We start from the raw sequence: 13,742 nt of genomic DNA, 5'->3' as shown, positions 1-13,742 counted from the left end.
TGGGAGATGGAGGTTGTAGAGAGCTGAGATCGTACCACTGCACTCCAGCCTAAGCAATAGAGCGAGACTCTGTCTCAAAAAAATTAAAAAATACATAATAATAATAATAATAATAATGCAGTCCAGGGTTGGTAACACCCATGAAGAGCTCTTGGCAGAAGCAGATGTGAAACCTCTTTGAACCTTGGCGGGCATGTGCGTTCCCACTGATAACGCCCTGCTGAATTCACAGCTCAAAATTACAAAACATAAGAGGAAACAATCTTCATGAATGACAGTAAGCGGACACAGCATGTAGCAGGATTAGCTCAGATTCCAAAACTCCAGAGAATAGCATTATTTGGTGAAGAACCATATAGCAAGTATAGTTTAAATTTCTAAAGATATAAAAGAAGGCATCAATATGAGAAAGAAATAAGATGGTGTTAAAAATAAGTGGGATTCTGGTCAATGAATATGTCTAAAAAAAGTGACAGGAGAGGTTTAAAATAAAAAGAAGAAAGAGTAAAACGAATGCATCTGTTAATCTATGAACTTATTCATTCCCCGTTCATTAGGCTCCTATTATGTTTTAGAACATGTTCTGGGTCTGGAAATATAAAGATGACTCTGCAGATAGCAAGTTAGACCCTGCCTCAGGAAGATCTCATGCACAAATCCATGTATCGATGCATCCATTATCTATCCATCCACTCATCCATCCATCCATTTATCCATCCATCCACCCATCCATCCATCCATTCATCCATCCATCTATTTATCCATCCATCCATCCATCTATTCATCCATCCATCCATCCATTCATCCATCTATCTAGTCATCCATCCATTAATTTATTTATCCATCCATCCAACCATCTTTCATTTTACTCATTGTGCGGGAAAGAGAGATCAGACTGTTACTGTGTCTATGTAGAAAGAAGAAGACATAAGAAACTCCATTTTGTTCTGTACTAGGAAAAATTCTTCTGCCTTTAGATGCTGTTAATCTGTAACCCTAGCCCCTGTGCTCACGGAAACATGTGCTGTGTTGACTCAAGGTGTAATGGATTTAGGCCTGTGCAGGATGTGCTTTGTTAAAAATGTGTTTGCAGGCAGTATGCTTGGTAAAAGTCATTGCCATTCTCCGGTCTCGAGTACCCAAGGACACAATGCACTGCGGAAGGCCACAGGGACCTCTGCCCAAGAAAGCCTGGGTACAGTCCAAGGTTTCTCCCTACTGAGGCAGCCTGAGATATGGCCTTGTTGGAAGGGAAAGACCTGACTGTCCCCCAGCCCGACACCCGTAAAGGGTCTGTGCTGAGGAGAATTAGTGAAAGAGGAAGGCCTCTTTGCAGTTGAGATAAGAGGAAGGCACCTGTCTCCTGCTCGATCCTGGGAATGGAATGTCTCTGTGTAAGACCCAATTGTACATTCTATTTACTGAGATAGGAGAAAGCCGCCTTATGGCTGGAGGTGAGACATGCTGGTGGCAATACTGCTTTTTACTGCACTGAGATGTTTGTGTAAAGTCAAACATAAATCTGGCCTATGTGCAAATCGAGGCACAGCACCTTTCCTTAAACTTATTTATGGCGCCAGGCGCGGTGGCTCAAGCCTGTAATCCCAGCACTTTGGGAGGCCAAGACGGGCGGATCACGAGGTCAGGAGATCGAGACCATCCCGGCTAACACGGTGAAACCCCGTCTCTACTAAAAATACAAAAAACTAGCCGGGCGAGGTGGCGGGCGCCTGTAGTCCCAGCTACTCCGGAGGCTGAGGCAGGAGAATGGCGTAAACCCGGGAGGCGGAGCTTGCAGTGAGCTGAGATCTGGCCACCGCACTCCAGCCCGGGTGACAGAGCAAGACTCCGCCTCAAAAAAAAAAAAAAAAAAAAAAAACTTATTTATGGCACAAAGGCCTTTGCTCACGTGTTTTCCTGCTGACCCTCTCCCCACCGTTACCCTATAGTCCTGCCATATCCCCCTCACCGAGATAGTAGAGATAGTGATCAATAAATACTAAGGAAACTCAGAGACCAGTGCCGGCACGGGTCCTCCGTATGCTGAGCACCAGTCCCCTGCGCCCAGTGTTCTCTCTCTATACTTGTCTCTGTGTCTTATTTCTTTTCTCAGTCTCTCGTCCCACCTGATGAGAAATACCCACAGGTGTGGAGGGGCTGGCCCCCTTCACTCCTCCTTAAATGTCACAGCTAGAAAAGTCCCAGTAGAACATCTTGTCCAACTTTCAGCTCTCTTTTTGTACATGAAAAAAGCACATGAGGCCCCATAATACAAAACTCTCTTTTCTGAAGTCTCTAAGTGAATAAAGTGATGGAACCAGATCATGAACCGGGGCCTTGTTCTTGTATTTCTTCCACACTGCAGTGCCTTTCCGGAGCCCATAGCATGGAAGCATCTAACCTCTGAACTCCTGCCTCTATCTTCTGTTTCTCTGAGGTCTGTTCACTCCTCGTGGGCAGAGTCCCTACAACCCAGTGCTGTCAGCTGATGGTGATGATAAGGGATGTTGTTACCCAGCTCATGAGTGATAGAGATGGGACAGGGCCCTGGTCTCTACCTGGTGTCAGTTTTGTGTCCATATCTTAGCTCACCCCTACCTTTGTCCCCCCACTCTGCTGCTAGAGAGACTGTGAGCCCCTTGAGGGCAGGGCCCCGGTCTGATTCCTCCCCTCCCAGTGCCCAGCTCAGAAACAGTGCTTAGGATGCTGGCCAGTGAGTACACCTGGGGGAAGAGGCTGGACTAGGCTCTCAGTCCCTCTGCCTGGGGCTTCTGGCTGCTCCATCAACTTCCAACATCCCAAAAATCAGAGGGGAGGTCAAGGGATTGAATGAGAGGCTCCAAGCGCTCCTTAGCCTGCTGTGCAGGAAGAAGTGAGTGTTTCCTGGCTATGGGTGAACTTCCTGGCCAGCATTAAACAATACAGCATCCCGCCCCCTGTGCGGGGCTGTCTGTCTGCCTCGGCACTTCCAGGTCTCAGTGTGGTGCTAGAGTATCTAACACTTTCTGACTTGCAGATCATCATTCCCTTTTCTTGTTAACAAAGAGCAGTGCCAGGCACAGTGGCTCACACCTGTAATGCCCACACTTTGGGAGGCTGAGGCGGGCAGATCACCTGAGGTCGGGAGTTCGAGATCAGCCTGGCCAGCATGGTGAAACCCTGTCTCTACTAAAAATACAAACATTAGCCGGGCGTGGTGGCAGGCACCTGTAATCCCAGCTACTCAGGAAGCTGAGGCAGGAGAATTGATTGAATCCGGGAGGTGGAGGTTGCAGTGAGCAGAGATCGTGCCATTGTACCCCGGCCTGGGCAACACAGCGAGACTCCATCTCAAAACAAAACAAAACAAACAAACAAACAAACAAAAAAAAAACAGCTGAGTTTTAGGTCAATGCTTCCAGCAGGGAACAGAATTTAGATCTTAACAATTTTGTTTACATTATATTTATTTTCATCTTTTACCTTCTATTGATGGCAAATGAGACTGATTTTCCATTTACAGAAGTGATACAAAAAAAGAGTCCTGTTACAATAATTTTAATAAGTGAATAATGAGCCAATTTAAATAAAAATATAAAGCAAATAGTAGTACAGGTGGTAAACTAATATGGCAAAATTACTAATATTCAAGGCTGAAGTTTGCCCGGGCATGGTGGCTCATGTAATCCCAACACTCTGGGACTTGGGGATGTGTGGCTCTCTTGAGCCCTGGAATTCAAGACCAGCCTGGGCAACACAGCAAGACCCCGTTTCTTAAAAAAAAAAAAAAAATAGCCAGGTGTGGTGGTATACGCCTGTAGTTATACCTGTTGGGGAGACTGAGGTGGGAGGATCACTGAAGCCCAGGAGTTCAAGGTTGCAGTGAGCTGAGATTGTGCCACTGTATTCCAGCCTGGGCAACAGAGTGAGACCCTGTTTCAAAAAAAAAAAAAAAAAGTGGCCAGGTGCAGTGCTCATGCCTGTAATCCTAGCGTTTTGGGAGGCTAAGGCTGCTGGATCACTTGAGCCCAGGAGTTGAAAACCTGCCCGGGAAGTATGGTGAGACCCTGTCTCTACAAAAAATTCCAAACATTAGCTGGGCGTAGTGGTATGTACCTATAGTCCCAGCTATTCTAGAGGTTGAGGTGGGAGGATCTCTTGAGCCTAGGAGATCGAGGCTGCAGTGAGTTGAGATTGCATCACTGCACTCCAGCCTGGGTGACAGAGTTGAGATTCTGTCTCAAAAAAAAAAAAAAAAAAAAAAAAAGATGAAGTTTGGAAAATTAGACCCCCAGGGAAATGGAAACTACATCTGCTGCTCACCCACCTGCCTCTCCTAAAGGGAAGATTGGGCACTTGGGGTCCCATTTCTGTGGGGTGGAGCATTATAAGTAAGCCTAGCTTGTGGCAAATCTGTCTCTCTGGACACTCCAGCAAGCTGGAAGGGACGATGATCAGAGGGCACAGTTTGGGAGCTGCCCTGCTTTGGGACTCCTCTCCACATTGGATGAAACTCAGTTCTCCCTGGCCATGGCGTCCTCACCATGGAGTGGTGAGGGTCCTAAGCTGAGACGTGTGCAGATGGAGAAGGATGGGCAGAGGAGCTTGTGGGTTTTCTCTGACTCCAGGTCCCCACTCCAGCAAGACAGCACTGCTCCAGCTTGGCCCAGCACAGTTCCTCCTTGCACTTTGGGGGTCAAAGCCGCAGTTCATTTGAAACAAAATGCTCCTCTGCCTGGTCTGTGCAGGAAGAAGTGAGTGTTTTCCTAGAGGACCTCACAGTGGGTGAGTGGACAAGGAGAACAGGATTCGTGCCTCTGGGAAACTGGATTCCTGTCATCTCCTGCCAGCTGTCATCGCCACACCGAGGCTGTTCAGCACCGCGGGACCCTTTCTCTTTGGTATTGGCGGCTTCGGTAAACACTGAGGGAAGGTGGAGGTGGTGGTCGATGCCTTTTCCTGCCTATCTGGTATCTTGGGTTCTTTATCTGGATGCGATCTTGAAAGCTTCTGGCCTGGTGTTGGCTCCACCCCCAGGTCTCTGAACCACAGCCTAGGCAGCTGAGCAGAGGCACTGCTGGGCTTCCCCTGGTCCACACAGCCTGGCCACCACCCCGACCTGGGGAGGGGGACTCCAGGTGGAAGGGGCCTGGGAGGGGCATCTTCCCTGGGGCAGTCTCAATCCTAATGCTGGATCCTGGGGACCCGGTCCCACTGAGGCAGGGCCTTCCTCGGGGGTCTCTGGGGAACCCTGGAGATTCAGAACCCCACACTGGTACGGCCTTCACGCTTCCAGAAAGCTGAGATCTGCTCCAAGGTGACCCGTGGCTGGAGGCCCCACTCGGGATCCGGGCTCCGTGGCCGCTGCCTCCTGGCCTGGGGACTCCCAAACTGGGCTCTGGCCTCTGGCCTCTGCTCAGGTTCAGCCCAGCTCACCAGGCCTGTGGTGGGGGGCCTCCCCTCCCAGGGCTGGGGCCCCCAGAAGGTGGTCTGGGCTGGGACCTCCGGTGGGGTCTGGGGGCCCAAGGAGCTGGGAGCAGAATTTGGGGCTGAGGGGGCATGTGGGGCAGTTGCTCGGGCCTCCAAAACACCCACCGGGGTGGGAGGCTCAGGGGCCCGGTCTGTCAGCAGGGGGACCGCAGAGCCGTACCAGTCCTCAGAGCGCTCTCGGGCGGTGCCCATGGGCTCAATCCACAGCTCTCCTCCTGGGCGCCACACCAGGGTGGGCGCCTGGTGGCTGGGGTCTGGGCGGAGAGCGCGGCGGAACAGGCGTTCAGCCAACACAGCAGTGGTGAGGATGAAGAGTGCAGCCAGGGTGGCCAGGGCCAGCATGATGGGGATGCAGGGCCCACAGGGCAGTGAGGGCCATGGGGCTGCCTCCCACGTGGGGGGCCCCTCCACGCCCCCAGAGGGCGGCTCTGGAGTCGACGGCATCTGGGAGACATGGGGCGAGAAGAGGAAGTAAATGAGGCAGAGGGGGCACAACCAAGATGAGAGAGAGGCAGCAGGTGTCCTGGAAAGCCTGGGAGAGGGGCTGGGCTCAGGGGCTCATGCCTGGAATCCCAGCACTTTGAGAGGCCGAGGCAGGATGATCGCTTGAGCCCAGGAGTTCAAGACCAGCCTGGACACACAGTGAAACCTCATCGCTATAAATAATTTAAAAACTAGCTGGGCGTGGTGGCTCACACCTGTAGTCCCAGCTACACAGGAAGCTGAGGTGAGAGGATTACTTGAGCCCAGGAGTTGGAGGCTGCAGTGAGCCCAGATTGCACCACTGTCCTCCAGCCTGGGTGACAGAGCAAGACCCTTTCTCAGAAAAGAAAAAGAACATTCTGGAGAGACAGAGGAGCAAGGGGGACCAGAAAGGGTAAGCGTGAGCCAGGTGGGGCGGGAGGACAGGCAGCCTACCTATGCGCACAGCCAGGCCCTCTTGCCCAGTTCTCCAGGCCGTTCCAGAAGCCCCATTTCCCTCCCGGACCCCAGGGTGCCTCAGACCAGAAAGGTCTTGAGGGCCTCTTTCCTCCCCACTCGGCCCCCTCAAGTCTTGCTCAGGCCTAGAGAGGAAGTGGTGGGTGAAGAAATGAGAACCTCCCCTCCCACCGGCTCCCCTGTGTGTGTCTCCCCTACCGCCTCCCGCCGGCCACCTCTGCTGGCCCCTTGGGGCTCCTTCGCCCCTCACCAGTCTCCTTGGACTTGATCTTGTTCTCATAGGCTCCGTGGAATCCTGGAATCTGCTGCCGGGCCAGGCCAGGCCTCCGGAGGCGCCTCTGCACCCCTCCCAGGCTCCCCAGCTTTGCCCAGGCTCTGGCCTGTCTCTATCTCTCTTGTTTGTCTCTGCATACCTCTCTCTGTCCCCCACATCCTCCGTCTGCAGGGGTCTCCTGCACCCCTCAACTCACCTTGGGTCAGTCCCTGGGCGCCTCTCCCTCCTAGAGCCACTCTTTCTGGTGCCAGACTAAGAGATGCAGGCTCGGAAGGTACAGGGCAGTCCGCCTTTCAGACATAGAGGCCGGGCCTCGGATGAAGGCGGAAGGGAGGGCACCGCCTGTTGCTGAGCAACTGTGCCCCAACTCGCCTGCCCCTGGGGAGTGTTTGTTTCCAAAGCAACCCAAGGGGATGTGGTCACTGCGGTGAGGAGGCTTTTCCTGGGGTAAGGTGGGGCTGGAATGGGCAACGGCTCTGTTGAACTTAGTGTCACCCCATAGCCAGGCCCTGGGCCCCAGAACATTCACCCAGAAGCTGAGAAAGAGGATGCAGGGGCTAGGCACAGTGGCTCACCCCTGTAATCCCAGCATTTTGGGAGGTCAAGGTGGGCAGGTCACCTGAGGTCAGAAGTTCGAGACCAGCCTGCCAATATGGCGAAACCCCATCTCTACTGAAAAATACAAAAATGAGCCGGGCGTGGTGATGGGCACCTGTAATCCCAGCTGCTCAGGAGGCTGAGGCAGGGAGAATCACTTGAACCTGGGACTCGGAGGTTGCAGTGAGCTGAGATCGTGCCACCACACTCCAGCCTGGTCGACAGAGCGAGACTCCATCTTAAAAAGAAAGAAAAAGAAATAGGACATAGGTAATCTAGCCCGTACATTCCTAGAGAACCATGGTGCCTCCCCCTGCTCCTCCTGGGAGGATGCCCCACTCCATCCTGCCTTGTCCTATCCACGGTGCCTCCCCAGATCTGCTCCTGCCATCCAGCCCCCACAGGCACCCCCTGCTTGACCAACTTGCTTCACACTTTTTTTTTTTTTGGTAGAGATGGGCTCCTGCTATGTTGTCCAAGCTGGTCTCAAGCTCCTGGCCTGAAGATAAGCTCCTGCCTCAGTCTCCCAAAGTGCTGGGATTATAGGTGTGAGCTACCACACTGGCTCCTGCCTCATACTTTTAATTAACGTAAGTCTCTCTTCAGACCATTTAGCCCCCATTCTGGTTGGAAAATATCAGTGAGGTGAGGCTTGGGTAACAAAAATGTCAGGCCTCTGGGAGGAGTCCAGGGTATAAGAACAGGCGTGGGCTTGTTTCCAAAACACTGACTATCCTCATGTCTGTCCCTCTTTGCTGGGGCTGAAGGTGGGAGGAGTCTAGAGCAGAGTGTGACGAGATGTCATCAGGCTTTGGAGTCCAAGAGACTTTCTGAGATTCTCTAGTTTGACTCACTTATCCACAGATGACAAAGTAAGGCCTAAAGAAAGGAGATGACATGACCAAAGTGGCATGACCAATGTATGTGTGGATCAGCATGTGGCAGCCGGGGTAGTGGAAGAATAGTTAGAAATCCCTGGGCTGGGCGAGGTGGCTCATACCTGTAATCCCAGCACTTTGGTGGGCGGATCACCTGAGGTCAAGAGTTTGAAACCAGCCTGACCAACATGGCAAAACCCTGTCTCTACTAAAAATACAAAAATTAGTCAGGCATGGTGGCACGTGCCTGTAATCCCAGCTACCCAGGAGTTGAGGCAAGAGAATCGCCTGAACCTGGTGCAGTGAGCTGAGATCGCGCCATTCCACTCCAGCCTGGGCAACAGAGCAAGACTCCATCTCAAAATAAATAAAATAAAATAAAATAAATGAATGAAAAGACATTCTTAGTCAGACTGCCCCGTCCTGGTGATTTTGAGCCCTGGCAGGAGGAGGTGGAGGTGGAGAGTTTGGGGGAAACCACCTTTGCAAAATTAGGACTGAGACAATGAAAGAGATCAACTTAACCGACACCATCTTGCTTCTAACCTCCAAGCTGTCTTTGTTTATTCCTGGGCGTAGGCTGAACTAACTTTGGGAGAAATTTAGTTTGTAGTTTATAGTTTAAACAAAGACAGTAACAGCCCTTTCCCAAAGCAGACCTCCTTCTTGCCTGGGGACTAGACTAACATTAGTCATTGGATTAGAAATTATGGTTTAGGAGTCATGCAGCTGCAGGCTACAAGATTCTGACCCTCCCTACTGCTCCTAAGATCAGTGCTTGAGATATTTTGCAGACCCTGCACTTGATGGATCAGCTGGCACCGCCCAGATCAATAAACTGGCTCATCTGGTCTTGTGGCCCCCACCCAGAACTGACTGCAAGAAGACAGCTCCGACTCTCCATGATTTCATCTCTAACCAGTCAGCATTCACAGCTCACTGGCTCCCTGCCCACGCACCAAGTTGGCAGTGGCTCACGCCTGTAATCCCAGCACTTTGGGAGGCCGAGGCGGGCGGATCACAAGGTCAGGAGATCGAGACCATCCTGGCTAACATAGTGAAACCCCGTCTCAACTAAAAATACAAAAAATTAGCCGGGCATGTTGGCGGGTGCCTGTAGTCCAAGCTACTCAGGAGACTGAGGCAGGAGAATGGCGTGAACCCGGGAGGCGGAGCTTGTAGTGAGCCGAGATCATGCCATTGCACTCCAGCCTGAGCGACAGAGCAAGACTCCGTCTCAAAAAAAAATAAAAAATTTTAAGAAGTCAACCAAAAACAATTTCAGTTCAGCAATTTGTTTCAGTTATTTCTTCTTACTTGGAAATAATCCACACATCTAATGAATATCTAATAGTTAATTTAATAGAACATAATAGAATATTTAAAATTACATGAAAAATTTATTTATAAGAAATTATCCATTACATAGTTTATTTTTAACAGTTTCCCTAGATTATTTATGAAAACTGAGATATTAGGCAAGGATAGTCATTATTTCAGGTTACTTCCCTGTTAATCATTTTTATAGCCTGTGACAATCAGGTGTTCACCTAAGTAAGAAGCTTAAACATATGAGTAATTTCTTGATAACTCAGGAGATACAGATTTTTTTTTTTTTTTTTTTGAGGAGGAATCTCGCTCTGTCTCCTAGGCTGGAGTGCAGTTGTGTAGTCTCGGCTCGCTGCAACCTCCGCCTCCCAGGTTCAAGCAATTCTCCTGCCTCAGCCTCCCGAGTAGCTGGGACTACAGGTGTGCACCACCTGTATTTGTAGTAGAGATGGGGTTTCACTATGCTGGTCTCAGACTCCTGACCTTGTCATCCACCCGCCTCAGCCTCCCAAAGTGCGGGGATTACAGGCGTGAGTCACCATGCCCTGCCTCACTTTTTCTTTTAATTAATTTTTTAAAAAGTTTTTTTAGACAGAGTCTCACTCCGTTGCCCAGGCTGAAGTGCAGTGGCTCGATCTCAGCTCACTGCAATCTCCGCCTCCTGGGTTCAGGTGATTCTCCTGCCTCAGCCTCACAAGTAGCTGGGATTACAGGTGTGCACCACCATGCCTGTCTATTTATTTATTTATTTATTTTTGAGACAGAATCTTGCTCTATTGCCCAGTCTGGAGTACAATGGCATGATCTCGGCTCACTACAACCTCTGCCTTCCAAGTTCAAGTGATTCTTTTGCCTCAGCCTCCCAAGTAGCTGGATTACAGGCACCCGCTACCATGCCCAGCTAATGTTTGTATTTTTGGTAGAGATGGGGTTTTGCCATGTTGGTCAGGCTGGTCTTCAACTCCTGACCTCCGGTGATCTACCCGCCTCGGCCTCCAAAAGTGCTGGGACTACAGGTGTGAGCCACCATGCCCAGCCATTTTAAGTTAAATAGAGATGGGGTCTCGCTATGTTCCCCAGGCTGGTCTCAAACTCCGGGCCTGGAGCAGACCTCCCACCTCAGTGTCCTGAAGTTCTGGGATTATAGGCATAAGCCACCATACCTAGCCTAATCCAAACACTCTGGGAGGCTGAGGTGGGAGGACTGCTTGAGGATAGTAGTTCAAGGCCAGCCTGGGCAATACAATGAGACTCCATCTCCACCAAAAAAAAAAAAAAAAAAAAAAAATTAGCTGGGCATGGTTCCATGTGCCTGTAGTCCTAGCTACTCAAGAGGCTGAGGCAGAGGATAACTTGAGCCCAGGAGTTCGAGGTTACAGTGAATTATATCATGCTACCTGGACAGCAGAGCAAGACCCTGTCTCTAACAACAACAAAAAATTATACAAACACAGGTCATTTTGTTTGAAATTTGATTTATAGTCTTATAACCCGTGTGTCAGACCCTGAAACCTTAAAACATCTAGTGGGGATAAATATAAAACTGTCTGACCAGTGAACCCAAGCAAAAATGTATGCTGACAATTCTGAAGACATTTTTATTTTTATTTTACCAATACTTTCTTTCTTTAATTAATTAATTAATTAATTAATTTAGAGAGAGAGTTTTCCTCGGCCACGCTGGCTGGAGTGCAGTGGCACAATCTCAGCTCACTGCAACCTCTGCATCCCAGGTTCAAACAATTCTCCTGCCTCAGCCTCCCAAGTAACTGGGATTACAAGCACTTGCCTCCACACCCAGCTACTTTTTTTGTATTTTTAGTAGAGACAGGGTTTCCTCAGGTTGGCCAGGCTGATCTCAAACTCCTGACCTCAGGTGATCCACCCACTTCACCCTTCCAAAGTGCTGGGATTACAGGTGTGAGCCACTGAGCCCCGCCTATTTTACCAATAGTTTTAAACCCAGCTTATTTATTAAAGATTAAAGATTTACTTAAGTCACAGGAAGTAAAAGACATCTGGATTAATTTCTCTCTCTCTCTCTATATATATATATACATAAACACACAAATACACACACACATAGTAACTTGTATATATTTTCTTTTTTAACAGACAAAGGGAATCTTACTCTGTCACCCAGGCTGGAGTGCAGTGGCACAATCATAGCTCACTGTACCCTCAGACTCCTGAGTGGCTCACCCCATCTCACCCCAGCCTCCTGAGTGGCTGGGACTACAGGCACAGGCCACTATGCCCAGCTAATTTTTAAATTTCATGTAGAGTTGGGGTCTTGCTATGTTGCACAGGCTGGTCTTGAACTCCTGGTCTCTAGTGATCCTCCCACCTTGGCCTCACAAAATGCTGGGATTATAGGTGTGAGCCACTGCACCCAACAATATTTGCAACTATATAAGCACCCAAATATATAAGTAGAATTTCTTAAAGGATTTCTGGCCAACTATGCCAGATATTTTGCATAATACACGTACATATGCATAAACACATCTAAACACACATACAGGCCTGGCATGGTGGCTCATGTCTGTAATCCTAGCACTTTGGGAGGCCGAGGCAGGAGGATTGCTTGAGCCCAGGAGTTCTAGACCAGCCTGGGTAAACAGAGAGAGACCCCGGCTGGGCATGGTAGCTCATGCCTGTTAATCCCAGCACTTTGGGAGGCCAAGGTGGGCAGATCACCTGAGATCAGGAGTTCCAGACTAGCCTGGCGAACCATGGCCAAAATGATGAAACTCGTCTCTACTAAAATACAAAAACTAGTCGGGCACAGTGGCACGTGCCTGTAATCTCAGCTACTCAGGAGGCTGAGGTGGGAGAATCGCTTGAACCTGGGCGGTGGAGGTTGCAGTGAGCCAAGATTGTTCCACTGCACTCTAGCCTGGGTGACAGAGTGAGACTGTATCTTAAAAAAAACAAAAACAAAGAAACCCAAAACTAAGACCCCCATCTGTACTTAAGAAATAAAAATTTAAAGAACACAAAAAGCAAAAACAGAACAAAACAAAACAAAAACACGTATACACACACATAAAGGTCTTATAACTTTCATTTTAGAATGTAAGTCATGAGTTAGTAACACAAGCTCACCAGTTTATTTTATTGGCTCACTGCAACCTCTGCCTCCCAGGTTCAAGCGATTTTCCTGCCTCAGCCTCCTGAGTAGCTGGGCTTACAGGAGCGCACCACCACGCTCGGCTAATTTTTGTGGTTTTTAGTAGAGACAGAGTTTTGCCTTATTGGCCAGGCTGACCTCAAACTCCTGACCTCAGGTGATCCACCCGCCTCAACCTCCCAAAGTGCTGGGATTACAGACGTGAGTCACTGTGCCCAGCAAGCTCACCAGTTTATAAAAGACAGTTGGATCCAAATTATACTTCTGATAAAACTGGACCTGTTCACATGGCTAAATTTTATTTCCCCCAATAAGTAATCTTATGAAGGCTGCAGACCAAAATTTTGAGTAAAGCAGTTCCAAGGCAGTTTAATTTTTTTAAAAAACAAAAAACAAAAACTTTTTTACACATTAAAAAGAAATTTTTTTTTTTTTTTCAGTTTCGGCTGAGTGAGGTGGCTGGTGCCTGTAACCCCAGCACTTTGAGAGGTTGGTGTGGGAGGATTGCTTGAACCCATGAGCTCAAGACCAGACTGGGAAACAAAGTGAGATCTCATCTGTACCAAAAATGAGAAAATTACCTGGGCGTACTGATTCATGCCCGTAGTCCCAGCTCAGGATTCAACTGGGGAAGTTGAGGCAGGAAAATTGCTTGAGCTCAGGAGGTTGAGCTGTGTTTGTGCCAGTGCACTCCAGCCTGGGCATGAGAGTGAGACTGTCTCAGAAAACAATTTTTTTCTCAGTTTCAAATGAGTTTAGTTTTAAATTTTCAATTGTTTGCATTATAGCCAGGATTGGCTAAATTACATAAGAAATACAAAATATCTAAGTACCCTGGAACTAGTAACACATCTGCCTTTTGTTTGCTGGTCTGGTTTGATTAGCAAATGTGGGCAGGAAAGAATTTTAACAGGTGTTTTGTTCTGTTTTGTTTTTGCTTTTGCTTTTTGGCCTCTGTGTGGCAGCAAAAGTGACATTTTTGCTGGACAGAGATACCTTACATTATTGCTCTGAGCTCAAGGTTTCAACTTCTTTGATCTGAGAGAGTCTAACTTTTATAAACTTTTTTTTGGTGTTTTATTTTATTTTATTTTATTTTATTTTATTTTATTTTATTTTATTT

General features: G+C 48.8%; 1 protein-coding gene across 1 annotated transcript; it reads right to left on the bottom strand.

Moving 5' to 3' along the window:
* Nucleotides 1-3,428: 3,428 nt before the first annotated feature.
* On the bottom strand, nucleotides 3,429-6,996 carry LOC105505662 (chromosome unknown open reading frame, human C16orf54). Its single transcript, XM_011933562.1, has 2 exons — nucleotides 6,879-6,996; nucleotides 3,429-5,913 (listed from the first exon to the last, which is right to left on the bottom strand). The coding sequence occupies exon 2, from the start codon at nucleotides 5,911-5,913 to the stop codon at nucleotides 5,239-5,241; it is 675 nt and encodes a 224-aa protein (XP_011788952.1). The 5' UTR covers nucleotides 6,879-6,996; the 3' UTR covers nucleotides 3,429-5,238.
* Nucleotides 6,997-13,742: the final 6,746 nt, after the last annotated feature.

The sequence above is a fragment of the Colobus angolensis genome, unplaced genomic scaffold, assembly GCF_000951035.1.
Source record: "Colobus angolensis palliatus isolate OR3802 unplaced genomic scaffold, Cang.pa_1.0 Scaffold128, whole genome shotgun sequence".
NCBI classification, from domain to species: domain Eukaryota; kingdom Metazoa; phylum Chordata; class Mammalia; order Primates; family Cercopithecidae; genus Colobus; species Colobus angolensis.
This window is presented reverse-complemented; position numbering and strand designations above follow the sequence as displayed.

Coding starts and splice junctions, on each gene's coding strand:
- LOC105505662 (XM_011933562.1), bottom strand. CDS start 5,913: ATGCCGTCGACTCCAGAGCCGCCCTCTGGGGGCGTGGAGGGGCCCCCC.